The sequence below is a fragment of the Sturnira hondurensis genome, unplaced genomic scaffold, assembly GCF_014824575.4.
Source record: "Sturnira hondurensis isolate 20B ecotype Veracruz unplaced genomic scaffold, ASM1482457v3 Scaffold0006413, whole genome shotgun sequence".
Lineage (NCBI taxonomy): Eukaryota > Metazoa > Chordata > Mammalia > Chiroptera > Phyllostomidae > Sturnira > Sturnira hondurensis.
In genome coordinates, this window is record NW_028079044.1 from 10,593,000 (window position 1) to 10,614,077 (window position 21,078).

At 37.1% G+C, this 21,078-nt stretch overlaps 1 protein-coding gene and 1 long non-coding RNA gene across 9 annotated transcripts in view; both read right to left on the reverse strand.

The window, feature by feature from the left end:
• The window catches only part of PUS10 (pseudouridine synthase 10), a 60,552-nt gene that overhangs the window by 17,227 nt on the left and 22,247 nt on the right, over window positions 1-21,078 (reverse strand). For all 8 annotated transcript variants that reach the window (XM_037047990.1, XM_037047986.1, XM_037047987.1 and 5 more), the window contains 6 exons: window positions 10,038-10,072; window positions 6,305-6,416; window positions 4,162-4,223; window positions 3,561-3,606; window positions 1,476-1,540; window positions 54-139 (listed from right to left, as the gene is read on the reverse strand). In XM_037047990.1, the coding sequence (XP_036903885.1) occupies window positions 54-139; window positions 1,476-1,540; window positions 3,561-3,606; window positions 4,162-4,223; window positions 6,305-6,416; window positions 10,038-10,072 (406 nt within the window). The remainder of the gene's footprint in view (window positions 1-53; window positions 140-1,475; window positions 1,541-3,560; window positions 3,607-4,161; window positions 4,224-6,304; window positions 6,417-10,037; window positions 10,073-21,078) is intronic.
• On the reverse strand, window positions 17,150-18,168 carry LOC118988407 (uncharacterized). Its single transcript, XR_005066761.1, has 3 exons — window positions 18,079-18,168; window positions 17,943-17,946; window positions 17,150-17,524 (listed from the first exon to the last, which is right to left on the reverse strand). It is a non-coding gene; the product is annotated as an uncharacterized LOC118988407 (long non-coding RNA).

A 21,078-nucleotide genomic window follows, 5' to 3' on the forward strand; every position in this document is an offset into this window, starting at 1 on the left:
TCAGAAAGGAGGTAAGTTGACAGTGTAAGTATGTTGTCGACTAAAAACTTTACCAGCCACGAAAACAGCACCATGAGCGCATTCAATTTCAAGAACAGTGCATACAGTCTTTGGTGAGTTTGGAGGACAAGGAAACTGCCTGCAAAAACAAAATAAATTTTATAGTTACTATGTTCCAGATATAATATTGAACCACATAACTACAATGAATCAGCACTGTCCAACTCCCAGTGCCTGAGTCTCTCAAGGACTAAGCCACTCCCTCACTTTAAGGTTAGGAAGCAGAGGGCCTTGTAGGCCTCTAGAGTACAGCTTGTAGTACTCGAGCGCAACACTAAGTAAAGCAGGGCCCGATTTCCTACCGCCTTTCATTCCCAGCAGGGCTCCTGTTCCCAGACAATAATTTCCAATAACCTTGGGACTTCGGAGAAAAATTCGCATATATGAAGTAGAAGCCTCTCCAGGACACTGCTTACAAAAATGCTCACTCATCAGGTTGAAGCTGGTACGTGGTGAGACTGGTCACATGAGCCCCACCTGAGTACTCCACCATTTTTCTCTCTTTTGTCCTTCTTGTTTCAGCTATGACCTTGGGAATCAGACCAAACAGCCCAAAAAGGTAAAATGTGGTGAACCCTGACCTTTTAGCTAAGAAACTTCAACCTTGCACTGAGAAGAGTAATGTATGGCTTTATTCTCTGTCTACCCTCTGGGAACTTCCAAAGCCACAGACTGTAAATGACTAGACGTGGACTTATGCACAATGTTTGGCTTGAAAATCTTGTAGAGTTTCCCAAGATATCTCAACAAAGAAATCACTTAGGAACTTAGGAACTATTGCTTGTAGACAGTGTCTTTGCTTTCTCAACTTTAATAAAAGTATTTCCATTCTGAGACTCATTTTTAGTCAGTAAAATATACAAAACCTTCTTCGTAACGGCATTGTTTGAAATTTATTCAAGGATATTCTAGAAGGATAACTATGATAAAATTTTTATTAAATAAAACAAACATACTGAGAATTAAAATATAAGGCTTCTTGTATTTCAACATTTTTAACAAGTGGGGAACTCCTGAGCCTTTTTCTCCCTCTCCCAGTGATGGACAACACTACAAAATGCAGAATTTTGACTGCAGCGTCAGTCAGGAAACCTGGCTCTAAATCCATTACTCTCTGTCACCCAGTTGAAATCTTAAGCAAGTTAACTCCCTCTTCGAACCACAATATCCTCTTCTAAAAGGCAAATAAGTTGGACTTGATTCATAAGTTCAAATTGTTTTGACAAACATTCGTTGACTACCACTCCATGCCAGGCACTGAGCCAGGGGCGGAGGATACAATGATGACGAAGGCACAGTCCTGGTCCCTGAAACACATCCAGTCTCGTCCTGGAGACAGATAATCCAGACTATCACCAACATTCCCTTTACTCTAAAATTCCACAATGCTTCCTTGTTTCTATGCTTCTACTTACTTGCGGAAATCCTCTTCTTTTATCTTATTCAAAGCTTTCATAACTGCCATTCTAGTGAATACTGACTATATAGGATAAAATGAAAAGAAAAGACATTTTATCACCTAGACAAGAAAACAACAGAGGTGAAACAAAGAACATGGTTGGAGAAATTATGGCCTGCTATTTTAAACCATACTTCAAAGGGAGTAATACTTAAGAAAATAAGTAAAACCTAAGGGTTCATATTATCTGTTCTGCATTTGGCCTCCTTCCCTCAAAATTTGGCATTTTTCAAATATAAAAATGATGCCATTGCAAGAAATGTGCTTTGAATAGCTTTCCCCAGACCTCAAAAAAAATTGAGTTCAATTCATCTGCCTTTTCTTCTCCCCAGTCACTCAGGGGCCACAGTGTATAATTTAGGGGTTGGCTGCAGGGGTAAAAGGTAAAACAGAACCAACCAGCCTACCTGGCCTCTAGCAACTCAACATCACTCACCAGCCACAAAGTAAACAAACCCACTACAGTGAATGGAAGAGAATCTACAACAAATGTCCCACTCAGGGGTTTTTAAATAAGAAAAGCCAAATCACATGGTAGGCATATAGAACTAATTTGTGCATATGCACATGGTTTGCTACGATAAATCACAATTACTTCTGTTTTGAGAGTTACACTTGACTGAAAGGGGGCACAATGAAGACATCTCAACAGTTTACCCTCAAGGCAATGATTTTCTAAACCACAATCCAGGGAACCCCAAGGTATCATTGGGTTAGAACTGAAAATCAAATGCTTGTTTGTTCAGACAGGAAATATTAGGCCTGAAAGAATCTCAAAAGGTCATTCAATTTACCCCAAGCTGTAAGGCAGGAAAACTACAGTTAAGACTATGCAATGCCCACTGGCCAAATGGTGTGGTGTCTACGAGGCTTTGACAAAAATTCCCTTATCCTATGATTTGATGCTGGCACATGTACACTTCCTCAAAGATAACAAAAAATAAACCCAGATCTTCAATATAAATGTGGTTTACAGTCATTAGGACAGAGCCCCTCAACTGGTATGGCAAAGCAGTGGGCATCAATTCCTGTAGTTCCTAAGGGCTGAGGAGCAGGGCTTGAGACAATGGGAACCCCCAGGCCTACTGCTTTCAACTTAAAGCAACTTCATCTATGAATCCCAGGGTGCTGAACAAACATGGTAATGTTCGAGGTATACCCATGATGTGAGACAAGTAGGAAAGCACTGCTTTGGGCTTGGTTTGGATTTCTAATAATTTCTGCACAGGGCATTCAGCAAATGTTACAACACCTCCTCCCCACCCACAAGTCAGTTCTAAAAGGCCCAGAGAGTAGTCAAAGCACGAGGAAGACCAAATGAAGTATCTTTAACAATAAACTTAACATTCTTTTTAACAACCAGAACAGTGAAATGGATGTCAATAATTTAGGAATGCCTGAGCCTGCACAAAACCAGCTAAGTAACTGGGACATGAAAGCTTGCCAATGTCATTCCATGCCAGTCTATCTAACCGAAGCTAAAAGTGAATGCCGACTAATTTGCTCATTAACATGAAGACCAGCTCACATCAGACAGTAAAGGGGAGTTTCAATAATATGCCCTTTTTGCAAATGTAGCTTGAAATTCTTGTTATTAATTCTAAGTGAAAATAAAATAAAATAAAATAATTTTTAAAACACCAATTGCTAGAAAATGGATATTAGACAAAAGTTTGGAATGCTGTTGAACTCACCACGGATTTTCCCAGATGACATAATTTTGGGAATTGAAATCTAAATGTCAAATATTCCCAAATGGGTCACAGAAACATCACCGAAACCTGGGTTTCAAATTCCACACCCGGCAAAAAGCCAGACAGTGACACAAACACAGAAGGATTGCGTGTTCCGGCTTCCTAGCCAGAGGCAAAGGTGTTGACAATTGAAAAAAATAAAAAAAATAAATGTAGAAAATGAAAAGAATTAAGACTGATTCTTAATACATTGCCACATTACTAATGCAGACCTTTTGTTGTTGTTGTTAGTTTGAATACTCAGCTCAGATAAAACTCACTGAAGAGTAAGAACCAGGAATTCTTACCTGTTTGTTTTTGGCTGGCTTGAAACAATCTGGACATATTGCACGTCTAAGTAAAATTGAAGTTAATATAAAAAGTTAATGGGTTTTTTGGGGGGTGAATATAATTCAAATACATTTTTAAAAAGTATTTTACTTATTTATTTTTCAGAGAGAGGGGAAGGGAAGGAGAAAGAGTGGGAGGGAAACATCAATGTGTGGTTGTCTCTCATACGTAGAGGCAACCTACATATGAGAGGCAACCTACTTTGTCCCCCTACTGGGGACCTGGCCCGCAACCCACGCATGTGCCCTGACCAGGAACCAAACCAGGAGCCTTGTGCTTCACAGGCCCGCGCTCAATCCACTGAGCTACACCAGCCAGGGCTCAAATACATTTTATATAGCCTGGATGCTAAACTCAGGATATCAGGAGTAGACAAAATAACTCCCCATACAAGCTGCACTGGTTTGCTTAGACCTTTATGTTAGCACATTTTAAACCTACTAAGACATGACAACGTCAGATATACTGATTAGAAAGAGGAGCAATACTATTTTCATGAAAACCAAAATGCATTAACAATGTTACACAATCGACATTGTTGTTTACGTGGGGACTTACAGGAAGTGGCAATCCTCAACTGTTTCTGGGTGGGCAAAGACCACACTCACTTCAAACAGGCTCTAGAAGTTATAAAGACAGTTTAAAAATGAGCAAAAGGAAACCAACATCTAACAACTTATGAATGGAAACTGAAATTAACTCTCAAAGACTGGCTCAGAAAGAGTGACAAGAAAAACTGGAAATACTGCTATTAAGCAGCTATAAAGGAAATTCTTTTTTCTTTTTTTGACTTCTAAAGTTCAATCACTGATGATCCTACCAAAAAAACAAGTTCAAAAGATTTTTAAAAATAAATTTGTATGATTTTTGTGCATGTATATAAATTAGGTGTAAGGATGAATGAGAATTCAGGGAATTGGAAGAGATAACCAAAAGAAATGAAGACTTGTCCCAGTCAATGCTGTGGTTAGAATTATTAGCAAAGCAAAAAGCATTTTATTCACATGCTTAAAGACTCTGTATGAGGCTTTTATAAAGGGCTCAAACTTCTTAATAAATTTGAGTTTTAAAAAAGAGATCTTAATTTTTTTCTTATTATAAAAGCAATACATACAAATTGTAAAATAATCAAATACAATTGAGTGGATTTTCAATCTCACTTGACTGAGGGAGAACTAGTAACACTTTGGTGTGTTTCCTTCAAGCTCTTTTTATGAATATAAACATAAATGTACAGTATATACTTCCTAGACTATTAAACATACTTTCGGATAATTGCTTTATTCAATGAATAAAGCAAATGGACATCTTTTCAACTATATGAACTACTGGATATTTTTATTGTAGTAAGTTTTTCAATTATTAAAAATGCTAAAATAAACATCCTCGTACAATAAAAAAGCACAATTTCATTTCACACTCTTGTAATACTGACTTCCACAAAGAATATATAAAATTCCACATTGAGAAAAAGGTATGAATGCCATACCATGTGACAATCTTAATTTTTTTATTGAGTACCGTGTTTATTGATTGTATTAAATTGTCAGCAAGCTTATTAGCTGCCCTAGAATCATAATAGTTTTTTTGTTCTCTATTCTAATCTACAAAATAAAATTAAAATTACAACCCATTCTTTTCACTCAAGAAAACTTCAGTCCTCTGAATCTATTAGAACATTATTACTGCTTTTGTTTTCTATTTTCTGTTCTGATTCAACATGTAAGAAAGTTATTTGTGCTTCAAAAGTAAAACCTGAGGTAAAAATATTTTGCAACAATGACTTCTCTAATTTCCAAAGTACTTTCATTACCTCATTTCCTCTTTATACTATCTGTGGTGGCTTTATTTTCTATTCTTTCAGTATTCAGTTTATAGAACAGTCAGTTTATTCTTCTTAACTGAGGGAGACAGAGCTATATAATTCAGAATAGGGAAAGAAAAATTTTTAACTCTTTAATTGTGAAAAGTGGTTTTATGATTTTACTTGAATAGGGGTGTGCCTGGTATTCAGGGAATTTCCTTCAAGCAAAAGGATGAAGTAATGAGGCCACACTATTAAAATCTAACTTAGGACGAACTGGAGATAATGTCCTGTTTCCACGTCAGGAAACTTGCTGATCTCTTCACTAAAGTCCAGTCCACTCCGGGGACTGGAGCGAGGCCTGCTCCAGAGCAGTGGCCATGGCTAAGAGGTCTGGATTCCAAGGCAGTCCCCGCCAAACACTAAACAGAGAGATGTGAAGTGCCAACCGGGTGGCACAGATCAGCTGTAGCTGAGTAGATTCTGTTTACTTGAAAACAAGATTAGCCACAGATAAGGAAATTTAAATAGGCTAGAGTTGACTCTTCACATGCTCCATTAGTTATATATTGCTTTGTAACAGTAAATCTGTTTCTACAATTAAAATGTAAATATACTAAAAGTCTTAGATTCATTTCTAACCTTTAAAAGGTGAATGAGTGTACAATGCACCTGTGACACTTCTAAATCTTGGATCACAGAGAAGTTTTTAAAAAAGAAAGAAAAACTTTAACCTCAATTTAAGACTGTCCGAAATTAACATTTGAAAGGCTTTTAAAAATCCGCCATTGGATTACTTAAAGGGAAGGTTCTTTTGGCTAACCATACCTCTACCATATAATGAAATGAAACTAGTAAAACCAAAGAACAAAACTAACAATGCTGATGACCCCATACCTTTCCATCAACGGGAACACCCAGTTCCTCTGAAAACAGTGGGTGAGTTATCCACTTGTAGGCTTCTTTTAGCTGAACTATGTCATTTCTTCCCAGCGACAGATTCTGCTTTCTGAATAACAAAAATTAATTCACTGATATGAAAAACTTCACTTCTTCTACTAAAAGCAAGAAATTATGCAATTATCTAAAAATATTATTAACTGCCTACTCTGTCCCAGGCACTATTTTACACATTAGCTAAAAAGTAGAAAACAAAGCAGACAAAAATTCATGAGGTCATGAACCTTATATTCTAGCAAAATCAAGAAACTGTTTTTTAAAATGGCATATGATAGTTTACAAAGTTCCAAATACAGAAGGCGTACTAATGAGTTTTTCTGAACTAGAATTGCCAGATTCCAGAATTTATAAAACGCATCAGAATGCAGAAAGGTGGGACAGAGAAGACTATTTATTGCTCAGAAACTACAAAACTGCATGTTACAATACCCAGACCGAAATTGTTTACATTTATTCTCTTCCTGATAATGAAACTTACTTTTGGGAAATCAGTGTAAAACCTGTACTTTTCTTTACTTCTGAAGAACTATTAAATCCTGAAGTATCAATGCTCTGAAATGCTCATCAACTTAATATCAGATAAACGTCTGAATAAAAATCTGACATTCCCCCCATATCTACTCCTGAGCCAGTAGATAGGTTTGGGGAAGTCCCAATTATGACTTCTAGCTTTTAGTTTGCAACCTACAGTGTGACAGAAAGGAACTGAGGTAAGAGGAAAGAAAAACATGGTATGATAGTATTAAAACTCCTCTACTCTGCTGAGAACACTGCAGTATCAATAATAAACTAACAAGGCCATATCATTCATATAATTAAAACTTCAAATCAGTCTGATAGCTATTCACAGGGCTACTTTTAACAAGAGATATTAAGAGCCAACTTGTGACTCATTTCTTTAAATGTCTAATTTTCACTGCTAGAAATGGCTACTTAGAGTCGACATCCATTATAATTTAATTCTTCAAGACCAAAAGAAAATACTAACCGAAGGATGAAAACAAGAAAGTAATTTAGCTAATGGCTAAATTTAATTGATCTTTAAAAACAAATATATAAAGACCATTGTTCCTTTAAAATGCAAATTAAGAAAGAGTTTATCTAACTCATTCTTATACACCTGAGAAGGTAACTGGTTACAAGGAACGCCTTCATATGCTTCGGTATTGTGGTTTAACAATGAAATACCCAGATAAGCCCTACCTCAGAAAACTAATCGAATTACTTCTCTATATTCAAGAACTTATTCAAAAATGAAGTGTTTGAGCTTCATAAACTGTTTCTAATTCCTTTAATATCAGAAATATTTTAGGTATTTTAAAAGACAATCTTGATATTGTATCAATAGTTTCATTATATTTGCATAAAAAGCATCACAATTGAAAGGTAAAAATTAGTAAATGAGAACACATTTTAAAGGATAAAAAGTTGAAACAAAGAACACAAGAATGGAAAACTATTTAAAAACTGATTATACCCTAAAATACAAAGGGCGGCATCAAAAGTTAACCCTAAAAATGGGTTAAAACATTACTCATTATGTATTTAAGAAAGTTGGTATTTTTTTAAATCTTCATCCAAGGATAGTTTTACTGATTTTTTTTTTTTTTTGAGAGAGAGAGGAAGTTGGCAGGGGGGTTTTGGGGGAGAGGGAGAGAGAAAGAGAGAAGGAGAGAAATGAGAGAGAAATATCGATCCATCAGTTGCCTCCTGTACACGTCCCAACTGGGGATCAAACACGCAACCTAGGTATGTGCCCTGACCGGGGATCGAACACACAACCTTTTGGTGTATGAGACAAGGCTCCAATCAACTGAGCCAGCTGGCCAGTGCAGAAAACTGGTATTTTAAATCCTTCATAGTCTTTGAAGTATATTTAGAGTTTCTCACTCCAGTTTAAAATACAATAAAATAAAATAAACCCTTCAACTATATGTATTTTTTTCCTTCTGGTTTAAAGAACTAGGGGAAAGGGTTAACACATCTTGGAAACCTTAACCTTACATATAAGGAAAAAATACAATACTTAAAGTGCCAGATTTTCAATCCTGAAAGCTGAACATGGCTAATAACATGGCCAGTATAATTTAGGGTAAATGTTTTCACAGAAGTCCCTAGCATATCCTGATGGTCCTTTAGAGGAATTAGTAGTCATTAAGGTAAAGTCAGTCTCAGTTCAGTACTTACTAGCTACATTTCACTCCTCTGTCAGGTAACTACTACTGAGGATGTCCACTGCAGTCACTGTTGCTAGAGATACAACAGGGCTACCAACTAGAGCAAAGATGAACGAAAATATCCAACATCATTTTTAATAAATTCCTTGAATTAATTATTTAATGGTAATTCTTTCACATCTTCTGAACGTAAAATGACCTAGGGACACTGAGGATAAAGATTAATGTTCTTTTCATATTTTTGTTGTTCCTATATCCCTATATTGAATATTGAACAAGATCTTTGTGAAGAACTTATAAAGCTTAGTTTAAAATCCTTCATTTCTTTATGAATAACAATAGCAACTCACAAGCAATGTGGATGGAAAATGAAAAATTCAGAAAATACCATACACAACAGTGACCAGAGGGAAAGTGGGACAATGGGGGAAAGAAGGGGAGGGGCCAAGGAATATGTATAAAGGACCCACAAACAGGGACAACAGGAGGGAGGATTGAATGTGGGAGAGGTGGGGTGGGCATGGCAGGGGAGAGCAAGGGGGGAAAATGAGGACAACTGTGATTCAACAACAATAAAAAACATTTTTAAATAATAATAAAACGTGAAATACTTGACTGTTTAGTCAGGGGCACTGACGTCTTTTCCCTTAGATGTCAAATTAAAAAAAAAATAAGAACAAACACACACACAAAGAAAAGACCATGTTCTATACACTTAAAATGTCTTAAATATAGTATCAAATTGTATTATGCCAGAATCACAAGCATTTGAGAGTAACCTAACTAAACTCCAAAACCTTTGATAAGCATATGATTATTGCCCCCCTTAAAATGCAGATGTGAAATATAAAACAAACTAAAACAAAGAAAAAGTGATTGTGATCACTTTTTAAAATAAATCACTTAACCAAGTACTAGATTTTAATACAGACATCTATACTTCTCTCTGAACTTTTCTCTCCAGTGCACCCAGGAACCTCCAGCAGGCACATGGTCTTTCTTCAAACTGGTAGAGAAATTTTAGTTTTAAAATACAAAAAGCTCTGGACAATTAAACATTTTTTTCTTAGCTCAGTTTGCAACCAAACTCTGACTTGAACATGTGAGACTGTTTAGAGACTTTGTTTATCAAACTTAATTTCCAAAATCAGTATAAAATTTACTCTTTTAAAATAACTCCCCAAACTACATTATAGAAGTGATTAATAAATATAATGTACGTATTTATATTAATGTTAAATCTACCAAAAAAATGAATCTTTTCATAGACTGCTAACATGCTATGCAAATAAACCAATTAAGCAAGGCTGACACCTAAATTTGTACTATAAAAATTTCCTTTTTGCCAATTTCTCTAGTAGCCAGTGAACTCACTCTAAAAAAAGAGATAGTAGCAGTAAAAGTACTTTAAGAATCAGGTAGCTTAAAAAAAAAAAAGAATCAGGTAGCTTATATTTAAATGGTGGTAAAAATTCCCTACCTAAATTACTTACCCCATTTCCTGTTTTACCAGCAACCATGCAGCATGCTGTAGGCAATTTAGTCACACCCAGAAACAAGAGAAAAGGGAAAAAATGTTTATTGAAATTAAGTTCCAATAACATTACTAAAGTGCTTAACTAATTTGCTTATCAAACTCCCCTTTTTGGGTGAGAAGTTAGTGTTCAGAAATGTGGCAGTGACCTCAGCCTCATTTACAATCAGAAATGAGGTTAAGATGTCACTTTGCAACAGTGGCTTGCTGTGGCCTAGGAATTCAACAGGGGTATCCCCCACCTCCCTACAGATTTCTATTTCTCATTAATGAGGCACAAGTGTTTTTTAACATGAGTAGCTTACATGTTTTCTTAAAATATCTTATTATTTCATAGGGAAAGGCCCAAAGTAACTGAGTACCTACTATGTCCTTAAAACACAGACTTGAAGGCTTAGCTTTGTTTTTATCTTTTAATAGGGACAACACATTTTTAACTATATCTAATTAATAACACACACATGTAAGTGTTTAGGAGTAAAAGGTACATTTAATGTCTGGCACTCAATCCACTGAGCCACACCAGCCAGGGCTGTAACTCACTTTGGAATACGATAAAAACTAAGGTAGGTGGTAGATCAATTGATGGCTAGATGTATAATAAAGCAAATATAGAAGAAGAGTAACAACTGTAGAATCTAGGTGGGAATATGGGTGTTCACTGGACCAGTCTTTCGGCTTTACTATATCTTTGAAAATTCTCATAATAAAATGTTAGGGAGAATGTTCTGGGAATGATTAATAAAACAACTGAGAAAATTGCTAAAATGAAGAAATAACATTCACAATCATGGTCATGATGTGGATTAAATAAAATTGAGGGAAAATGCTCTGCACAGGAAGCGTGTGACACTAACATTTCCCAGTGTGCTATTAGACTCCCGTAGCTTTCACCTTGAAGAAAGGCAACGACAAGTTCTGCCTCAGTATACAGCATTCTGTGCAGGTGACAGAAGCACACATGTGTAAGTTCATAAAATACCACATATTGTCTCTATCACCGGCCAGTCATTATTCCTCACATCCATCTAAGACCTAGTTACATCTCTCTGTCGGTCTATCTACTGGGGTGGCCAAAAAGTTCACTTAGTATTTTCTGTATGATGGCTCTCCAAGCCATTACTACATGAAATGTTAAAGGGACTTATTTAAGAAAAAGAAGATCAAAACTATGACCATTAAAAAGGCAACAAATTCACAACTAACAACTGAATCTTAAAAAACAAACTAAGCAACCGCAACACAAACAGAATCATAGGTATGGAGATCATTTGGAGGGTTATCAGCTGGAAGAGGAAAGGGGGAGAATGAGGGAAAAGATACAGGGATAAGAAGCATAAATGGTAGGGACAAAATAGGGAGATGTTAAGAACAGTATAGGATATGGAGAAGCCAAAGAACTTATACTCACAACCCATGGACATGAACTAAGGGAGGAGAGCGCTGGAAGGAAGCAGGGTACTGGGCAGAAGGGGACAAAGGGGGAAAAATTTATATATTTTTTTAGATTTTATTTATTTATTTATCTTTAGAGAGGAAGGAGAGAGGGAGAGAAACATCAATGTATGGTTGCCTTTTGAGCATCCCCTGCTGGGAAATGGCCTGCAGGGAACCGGCCTGCAAACCAGGCATGTGCCCTGACTGGGAATTGAACCTCGATTCTCTGGTTTGTAGGCTTGTGCTCAATCCACTGAGCTACACCAGTCAGGGCCAATAAAATATATTTTTTAAAAAAGAAAGTCTATGGGCATGGTATAATGTACAAATTACTAGCACTCAGAAGACCTAGCTTTGGTATTTCCTAAATTTCCCCATTCAATTTCCTAATGTGTAAAAATGAGAGAACTAGACAAAGTTAATCACAATTTAAAATTTTCTGAATGGCTAAAATTCATCATTAACAAACTTTAGTTAGTATACTGTTTCATAATAGTCTATTAAGATCTACAGTACTTAGAGATCATTAAAAAAATTATCTCCTAAAGCTGAAACCTTGTAGTCAATGCTGCCCCACTCTCCTTCGTCCTCCATACTTTACAAAATCAATAAATATGGGTTTCCCCACCTTTTGGATATAGGTGGGGAAAGATTCCTCCCCCTGCAGGAATATTTTAAGGATTTAAAGAAATTGTGTATGTGAGGAACCAAGTAAGATTCCTGGCATGTACTTAATAAATGATAACTATTATTGTTTTTAAATTAAAATCTTATCTGCAATTCACAAATAATAAAATTATTATCTAAACAACAAAACAAACAAGCAAGCAAAATATGACCAAAGACACTCAAATACGGAACAGGCTGACAGGGACCAGAGGGGAGAAGGGAGAGAATCACAGGGGAAAAGGGGAAGGACACACATGAACGAGTATAAAGGACACATGGACAATAGCTAAGGTCGGGGGCGGAAATGGGAGGGAGGTGGGGAGCACTAGGGGGGGGGGCAGGACTGGGAATATAAGACAGAAAACTGTACTTGAACAAGAATTAAATTTTAAAAAATTATTATCCCTTAAAAGATTGACAAGATTTGAGCCCTTTCCCTCAGACCCCACCCTGTCCCACTAAAGGTAGTTCTGGAACCTCCCTCATCAATGAAATCCTCTTGAGCCTCTGAGCTACAGAGAACTGTCTTATCTGTCTCCTGTGTTCTTTGTCAGTAACCTGTTTCTCCCCTCTTTTGAGGCAAACTCTACAGCCCCTTCCAGGTGATGCCATCAAGTATGCAATGTTTCCTGTCATCCTCCCGTTATAAAGTCAGGCCAAACTGGAGGTTGCCAAGGGAAACCAGATTACCATTTGTAACATGTAAAATTAAATCAAATCTCTTCAGTACCTTAGATCTGCTAAAGGATTTTTCCCTCCTGATCCTCTGCAGGCTCCCTGCTCAAGCACGCCGGGGTCGTACAGACCTAATCACACAGCAGGGGCTGGGAGGCTGAATCCCAAAGAAGTCGGTGTTGCTCAATTATTCCATTTTTACCACACGCCAGTAATGCCCTAAACCTGCGTCTTCTGAGGAAAAAGAAGTACAGTTCTCCCTTTTAGGTCACCAACATAATTTTAAATTTATAAATCTTCTATTCTTTAGTCAACAGGAAACCTTCATTCTCCAGAGTAAGCAATTTAATTCCTCCCCCTCAAAAAAGTCAAATGGCACTAAAATTATCAAGTTTAATCAAATTTGATGCCAAAGGCAGTATATCACCTTCTGAAAATTCAAGAACCACACAATTTAATCCTGGACTGTGCTTTAACTTTATTAGAGAATCCTAAGCAAGTTCAAATTGGGGCACTTGAATAATATGCTTGTAAAGTGCTTGTGTACTCTGGATACCCACACACACACCCCATGGCAAGTCTATGCCTTCCAACTTAGAGGTCCGAGGTGGGAGTTCATCCAGCACCGAACAATAAGAGTGGGTGATGGAGGCCAGAGACCGAGGCTGATTCAAGCACAGGTGGCAGGAAGGAAAGACAGAGAAAGAGAGGCATTAAAAATGGTATATTGGGGAACCACAGTTTCAGTCAAGCTGAAGCTTATGGTATGTATACATGCACATAAATGTGAGTAAGGGGTTCAACCACTAGAAACAAAACTGGAAAGATCAGCAGATTTTGAGTGCTAAGCTAGAGCATGAATCCAAAGACTAAAACTATAATATGAGAAATGCCACATTTATCTATCTACAAAGTCCCATAGCACCACGAAGAAGAAAAAATACTAATCTATAATTCATCAAGTCACAATATAACTATCACCTTCACACTATTGGGTTTTATTTGTTTTTTTTGTTTTGTTTTTTTAGATTTAAAGTCAGTAATTTTTTATTGTACTTAAAAAAAACATTGTATTTATTTATTTCAGACAGGGAAGGGAGGGAAATATTGATGTGTGGTTGCTTCTCATGCACCCCCTACTGGGGACCTGGCCCGCAACACAAGCATATGCCCTGATTGGGAATCGAACCGCAACCCTTTGGTTCACAGGCCAGCGCTCAATCCACTGAGCCACACCAACCAGGGCTCTTTATCACTATTTTTTTTCATGAGGTGACTTAAGAGGAAAATAAAATATTTCTTGTACCAAAATATTTCTTCATCATAGAAAATATAGTGTAAAAAAGGCATGTGTTCCAGAAAAATGACTGAATATTATTGAGAAAGTCCATTTTTCTCATGTATGTTGCTTCTCTGGCCCTTATAGACACCCAAGTCTATAATTTCTGAGAGAGGGAAACAAACACTAGACTGAAAGGCAGGCTCTGCCTCTAAATACTGTGTGATGACCTTCAAGGTGGTTTATCTCTCTGCACCTTGGTTTTTCAACTATAACATAGATGGGCTCTACACTTCATTATTTTGGGGGCACCACCTATGTGGTGAGATCTTTGCTGAGAATACAGAGTCTCTGCCCATAGGGAACCCATTATCTATCAATAGGAGAGACTAAAAGGAATAAAGTGATAATAACATTTAATAATAACAATATTGATAAAAATAATAAAACTACATAACGGTGGTGGCCATGACAGGGATATACTTAGAGGGAACATGTAAATCGTCCTCAGCTCAGTCTCATAAGGGAAGTGACACCTAATCCGATCTCTAAAATTACTTAGAATTAACGGGGTAAATAATGGGGAAAGGACGTTCCTAAGACAGTGCAAAAACCAGAGGGGGTCAGGAAAGTTCTGGCGACTGTAAGTCAGTGGTCTCTAAAGAGCTGAGGACATGTGGCTGAGGGGTACAAAGCAGGGCAGGGGCCATAGATCATGGAACTACTCCCCCGTGCTAAGGGGTTTAGATTTTACGCTTATGGTGACGTGGTGCTACAGAATGATTTTAAGCAATGGAATGGCATATCCATATTTGTCTTCAGGATGTTCACCCTGGTTGCAGTGTGAATTAGAGGAGGAAGGAACACGATAAGGGAAATGAACACATGTAGTAAACTAAAGAAGTAATTCAAGCAAGAGATAGTACATTACAGCAGTGCTGCTGGGGATGGCGAAGAGTAGGCAGCTTTAAGAGATAATGAAGACACAAAGAAAACTTGGTGATTAGCAATGATGTTTCAGTGGGCTTCTAAATTACTATTAATGCCCTTAAAACTCAAAAGTCTTTTAAATCCTACAAATCTCTTGGTCTCATTAATAATAACAAAGACAGTACAAATACAGGCTTTTACCAATAGGGAAAGGACAGTAATTGTTTGAAAGGCTAGAGGTATTACCTGCCGCTCCGTGTTCTTCCTACACATACACTGCATACATATACACATTTATGTATTTTTCTTGCACACAAATAGGCAGTTGGGAACTAGGCTTTATAACAAAGTTAGTAACAATAGAAACTCTTCTTCCCTCTTCTCACTCGGCATAACTGCCTGAGATTTCCTTTTTCTCCTCCTCGTCCCCACTCTCCAGTCTGCTACAAGCTTGAACATCTGCCTCAAAAGAGCCTGTTCTTCACCTTGTGTCAGGTCTGGTGTCGGGTGTGGTGGCAGAAAGAAGGTAAGAAAGGAAGGGAGAATGCACTCCTGTTACCCAGCTGGACTCCACTGCTGAGCTGAGGGAAAGACTCCTCCCCACACCTCCTCACCTCTACCCTCTCCTCGCCTCAACCCCACCCCTCTTTTCCCCACAGTCTCTGATATCAGACCCATGAAACAGTGACTAATGGTCTCAGTCTCTTTTGATGAATAAAATTTATGTCAGCTATGCACAACAACCTCTAATTATTTTTCCGTACAATGCTGAGAAAAAGAGAAAATGAAGTGAGACACAAGACCTTCTCACTCCAGCTTTTTCCTGCTACTCATGGCAATGAAATCCTTTAGGTAGTATTAAAAAGGTTGAACGTTTTTGGCAGGCTAAAAGGGAAACGCAAAGACAAATCACCAAAGACAGAATAGATTTGCAGGTCCAAAGTAAGTTGTACAGTTTTACTGACCCAGTAACAGGAGAATTACTATTTCTAGGTTGTGAGTTTTAACAAGGAAAATTTCCATTGTGCTATCTGATACTCTAGGTGCTGATGCTTGCCTAGCTCTGAGGGATGTGATTGGAAATAATCATGAGGAAACTCTGGAGATGGGAAGGTGGAGTTGGAGTGGAGGTGGGGAGGGGAATGAGCAAAACCAGAAAAGCTACAATGAATGAAAAGTTCTGGGGCAGACATAAAGACAGGTATGGCTCAGTTTGTCTGTTAGTGTCATATGCTAATGAGGGGCAAACTTGGCGACCAAATTTCATATAACTCCAGAATTAATACATCTCAACAAAGACTGTTAACAGCTGGGTGTGGCTGGGAGGGGGCAAACACATTCCTCCTAGAATCTGAGTTTTGAAAACTAGCATCTTCAGTAAAATACCAGTAAAGTGAACTTGCAGATTCAAGAGACTTCAATGTATCAACTGATTCGATTTCAATAATCATAAACACAAGTTCACTTCAAAACTACTACTAAGAAAAACAGCTTTTAAAAGTAAATTTTGTTTTTAAATACCAAGGAGACAAATTAACCGTTAGTTGCTGAGAATCTATTAATTGTTGAAAGAGGTCTCTTCAATATATAATTCAAGAACTCTAGAAGGAGAATTATTTAAAAATTATTCCAAGTTACCCCAGGAAAATTACAAGACTGGAAGTAGCCTGCGTGTTCAACTTGATTTACACTGAATATATCCTTAGGAATAAGGACTTATTTATTCAATTTTTAAATTAATTTTTAGACATTACTTTTTAAATATACTAAAGGAACTTGTTATTATAAAATCATCAGACTTCTAGCTTCAAGACGGCGAAAAAAAGACCTTTCTGCATCCCGCCCAGGAAAATCATCTCAAAATAAGATGAAGAATAAGAAACAGAAAACAGAAACTCTATCTAACAATGAAACAAGAAAAAAATTCCTCACCCCAAATCTCAATATACGAGAACAGAAAGAAGATGCAGGAGTGGGAAGCAGTGGAGCTCAGGAAGCTGATCCTTAAGCATCAGCAAATGGGGACACTTGCTCCTCCAAACCCCTCTAAGCTGAGGAAGAGGCATTCGACACTGGAGGGTGAAACATGAGGCTAAACGAAGAGGGAGGGGTGGAAGGCTTGGATTGACCCCCAGCTCCCCTTCCTTGACACTAAGCAAGAGCAGACAATTTTACTCTGGGAAATGAAGTGGAGGTATCTGCACTCAGGAGCCCATGCCAAGAGGATAGATGGAGTGAAGCCCTACAAGGAAAACGGGAGGGTTCAGTGAGAGTTTACAGTCTGAAAAGAGACCTGCAACTACCTACCCTACCCTGCTTGGGCACTCAGGCAGCCAGCTTTACACCTCTCTGGACAAGGGATCACTGGGTTCCTCTTTGGATAAATTGGGTGGTTTCTGAGGGAACACTTTCAGATAATTATACATGGTTCTTCCATTAAAATCTCAGTTTACTACCTGTTCTCCTCCATTTCTGCCTTTGTAAACTTACTAAACTTGCAGTAAGAACAAGCTTCCTTAAATAAAGAATATCTATTAAAAAAGGAGTTAACAATATACTTAACATTAAAACTCTAGAAACACTCCTATTAGTGAGGGTCACACAAGGTTCACCATTAGTGAGGCATCACAACTATTACCTAACATGTTGTGGAGGTTCTAGTCAATTCTATGAGATAAGATACACACAAACATACATGTGTATACATACATTTACATACAAGTACATATGATAAATATGTATAGTAAAAATTTGCAATTAAGGTAAATGCATACCTAGATAATCAACTAAAACCCATCAGCATTAACAATGGAGACTGGTAAGTTAGGCAACTGCAACATAAATATGACACACGCACAAACATACACAAATTACTTTCCTAATAACAAAATAGAAAAAGTTATGAAAAAACCCCACTGAAATTGCAATTAAAACAACTCAAAAACATCTTAAAAACAAAAAATCCCAAAATATATCAGAATAAATTAATGAAATGTGAGATATAAACTACAATACAATTGAAAGACCTAAACAAAGAACTCTTTAAATGCCAAGAAATTTGTTCCTGGATGAAAAGGTCTATAAAAATTAGAAATACAAGTTTGTGGAATGACCATAGACAAAGGTAAATGACAGGCTAGGAGAAATTAAATATATAAAAGATGAATAACCATTATGTCCAAAGAGTTCTTACTAACCAATTTTAAAAACTCAAATAAACAAATAAAAAGAAACTCTAGTGTTAGTCAACACATAAAAAGATGTGAACCCTCCCTTGCAAATAAAATTAAGTGCAAATTAAAACAAGACAATTTCTGTGTGTTGGTTAGAAAGCATGAAAGAATATTAGAATTCCTAGTTGCACAAGGGTATGAGGTTGCCCTACACTGTTGTAAAACAGTATCGTCTTTTCGAGGGGCAAGCTGGAAAAACATATTAAAATTTTCATCAATTTAAACAGAACAGTTGCATATTTCTTTCAATGTAAACCTCATTTCCCACAAATACAATAGCTAACTTTAGAGGTGTTGAGGTAACAGAATGCTTTGTAAGCTGTAAAATGTACACATACTCATGAACCCCGATCTTGTTTATAAAAGAAAATTTTTTTCTCCAAGTTAATGAATTTTATTATAATTTGAAAAGTAGGTTATAGGTCAAGCTATTTATATTTGAGTCTTTCTAAATTTATCAAAGCCATGAACTGAAAACTTCTAACAAAATCTTCCCAAATAAACGATAAACACCTCTGATCTATTAAGGTTTAATGTGCCTGCCACCCCCTTTCCAGGGCTTGTGTAAGTAGTCAGAACCAGGATGGCAAGGGGGTCATAAAGTACCTTAAGAAAAACATCAGATTTCAAGATAGAAAGAACTAAGTTCAAGTTCTCTTCCTACTTAGCAGCAAGTAATTTGGCGGGATTACTGGTAAGTGACTTTTTGGTGCTTGATTCCTATCTGTAAAACAGGGAGAATGCTATTTCTTGTATAATTAAATGTTTGAATGTGATAATCTACCAAAGAAATGTTAACTGTTGTTTTTGTAATACTGACTTTCTGTGTATAATTCGAAAGATACACTAAATTACTTCTTGAAGCACAATAAACAAAAGGGGCTTTCCTCAAGCGTTGTCCCTTCCAAACTTTCAGTTCTAGTTTTAGTCTAAATGTTTCAGGAAGGAGAAATTTGAAAAACTTTATTGTGAACAGAAGTATAGGACAGCATCTCTTTTGGGTCAGTTTCTAGCTATGAAAGCTGGTTAACAGGCATGTAAGACATAAAGGCAAATGATCAAGACAGAACTAGCCACACACCCAAAAACAAAATGTAGTAAGATGTTGGGGAAAGGAGAAAGGCAGAGGACTTGGACCTTCAATCCTGTCCAGTTTAAATCTTGCCTATATCTTTACTAAGATACCATGACATAGTATTAGGAAGGAAGACGAGGAGAGGGAAAGGGAGGGAGGAGAAAGAAAAAGGGGGAGAAAGAGATAGAAGTAGACACAGTGAAAGAGAAAGAAGGAAAAAAGAACCACAGAGTCCTAAGAATAATTTGGTGAAGGCTGTCTAACAGCAAGGTCTAATGACAAAGCTTTGGTGTGAGGGAAATTTCAAGTAAATTTCCAGAGAATGGCAGTGTGATGAGTTATATATCAGCACTAATTTGTGCAATATGATATAAAAGTAGAAGCTAAAATAACCAAACAAATAAAAAAAAGGCCTAAGTTCATGAGATGTCACAAACAATTATTAAAAAACTCATGAATCTAACAGATAATGAACTTTATCTACCTTTTCTTCTATCTACCATTCTTCCGTTACATATCCTTAAACTCTGCAAACATCATACGTATCATATGTCGGTAGTCCTTAAATTGCTGAGGACATGTGGCTGGGGAGTGCAAAGAAAGCAGGCCTTCTGGATGTGAATCCTATTAAATGCCAAAAAAGAATATGAACCCTACTGTAAATATTTTTTACATATTTTCTCTTCCTATTCTTCTGTATAATTACTTTGTAAAATAAATACTGAACTGACAGATTTCCATTAGGGTTATTATAGTACAAAAAAGGATTTCTAACCTCACAGATAAAAGGAACAGTACACTTTGGTCTTGGTAATTTGTTTAATGTAGTAAATAAAAATAATTTAACTATAATAAAAATTAAAATGAGACAAGTGCAAGAATGATATCTTAAAAGTGAACAAATGTAGTTGGACTTCTGGGTAAAGAGAGAAGATCAAATGCAGGGATGAACTTTTTCTAATCTTCTTTTTTTTTAAGATTTTATTTATTTATCTTTAGAGGGAAAGAGAGAAGGAGAGAAATATCAATGTACGGTTGCTTCTCATGCGTCCCCTGCTGGGAACTGGCCTGCAACCCAGGCATGTGCCATGACTGGGAATCGAACCTCAATCGTGTGGTTCGCAGGCCCGTGCTCAATCCACTGAGCTACACCAGCCAGGGCTCTAATCTTCTAAACCAACAGTAAAGAGATTTGTTAAAAGTGCACAATCTACCAGAATGGAGACAGTGAGAGTGTAGGGAACAGCAATGATCTGGAAGATGAAAGGCAAACAGAAGAATGCTAAAGGACTTAGCAGACCTCCCCTGAAAAAAGTGCTGAATCCTAACCTGGCAGGCAGGGCAAACTGATCCTCCACAATCAGCAAAAGTTTGAAGAATAAACAACACAAAGAAATTTGGAAGTACGAGGAGCAAATAAAGGAAGATTGATTGAAATCTGTTTGAAAAGAGGTAGATCCTTAAACACCATCCCCACTCCATGTGGTCCAGTGAATGCCCCTCCCTAATTCCTGTAAAAGACTATAGAGTCCTCTTCTTCGAGATGGTAAGAAGGGGATCTTCTGATTGAGAGGCATGAGTGACATTTACTTCACTGAATAAAGATAGGCATTAAGATCATGACATACACCAACTACTATTGTTCCCACGTCAGTTTCTAGACCTGGGCAGTTCTCTGGAGAGAAGACTACATCTTCTGCGA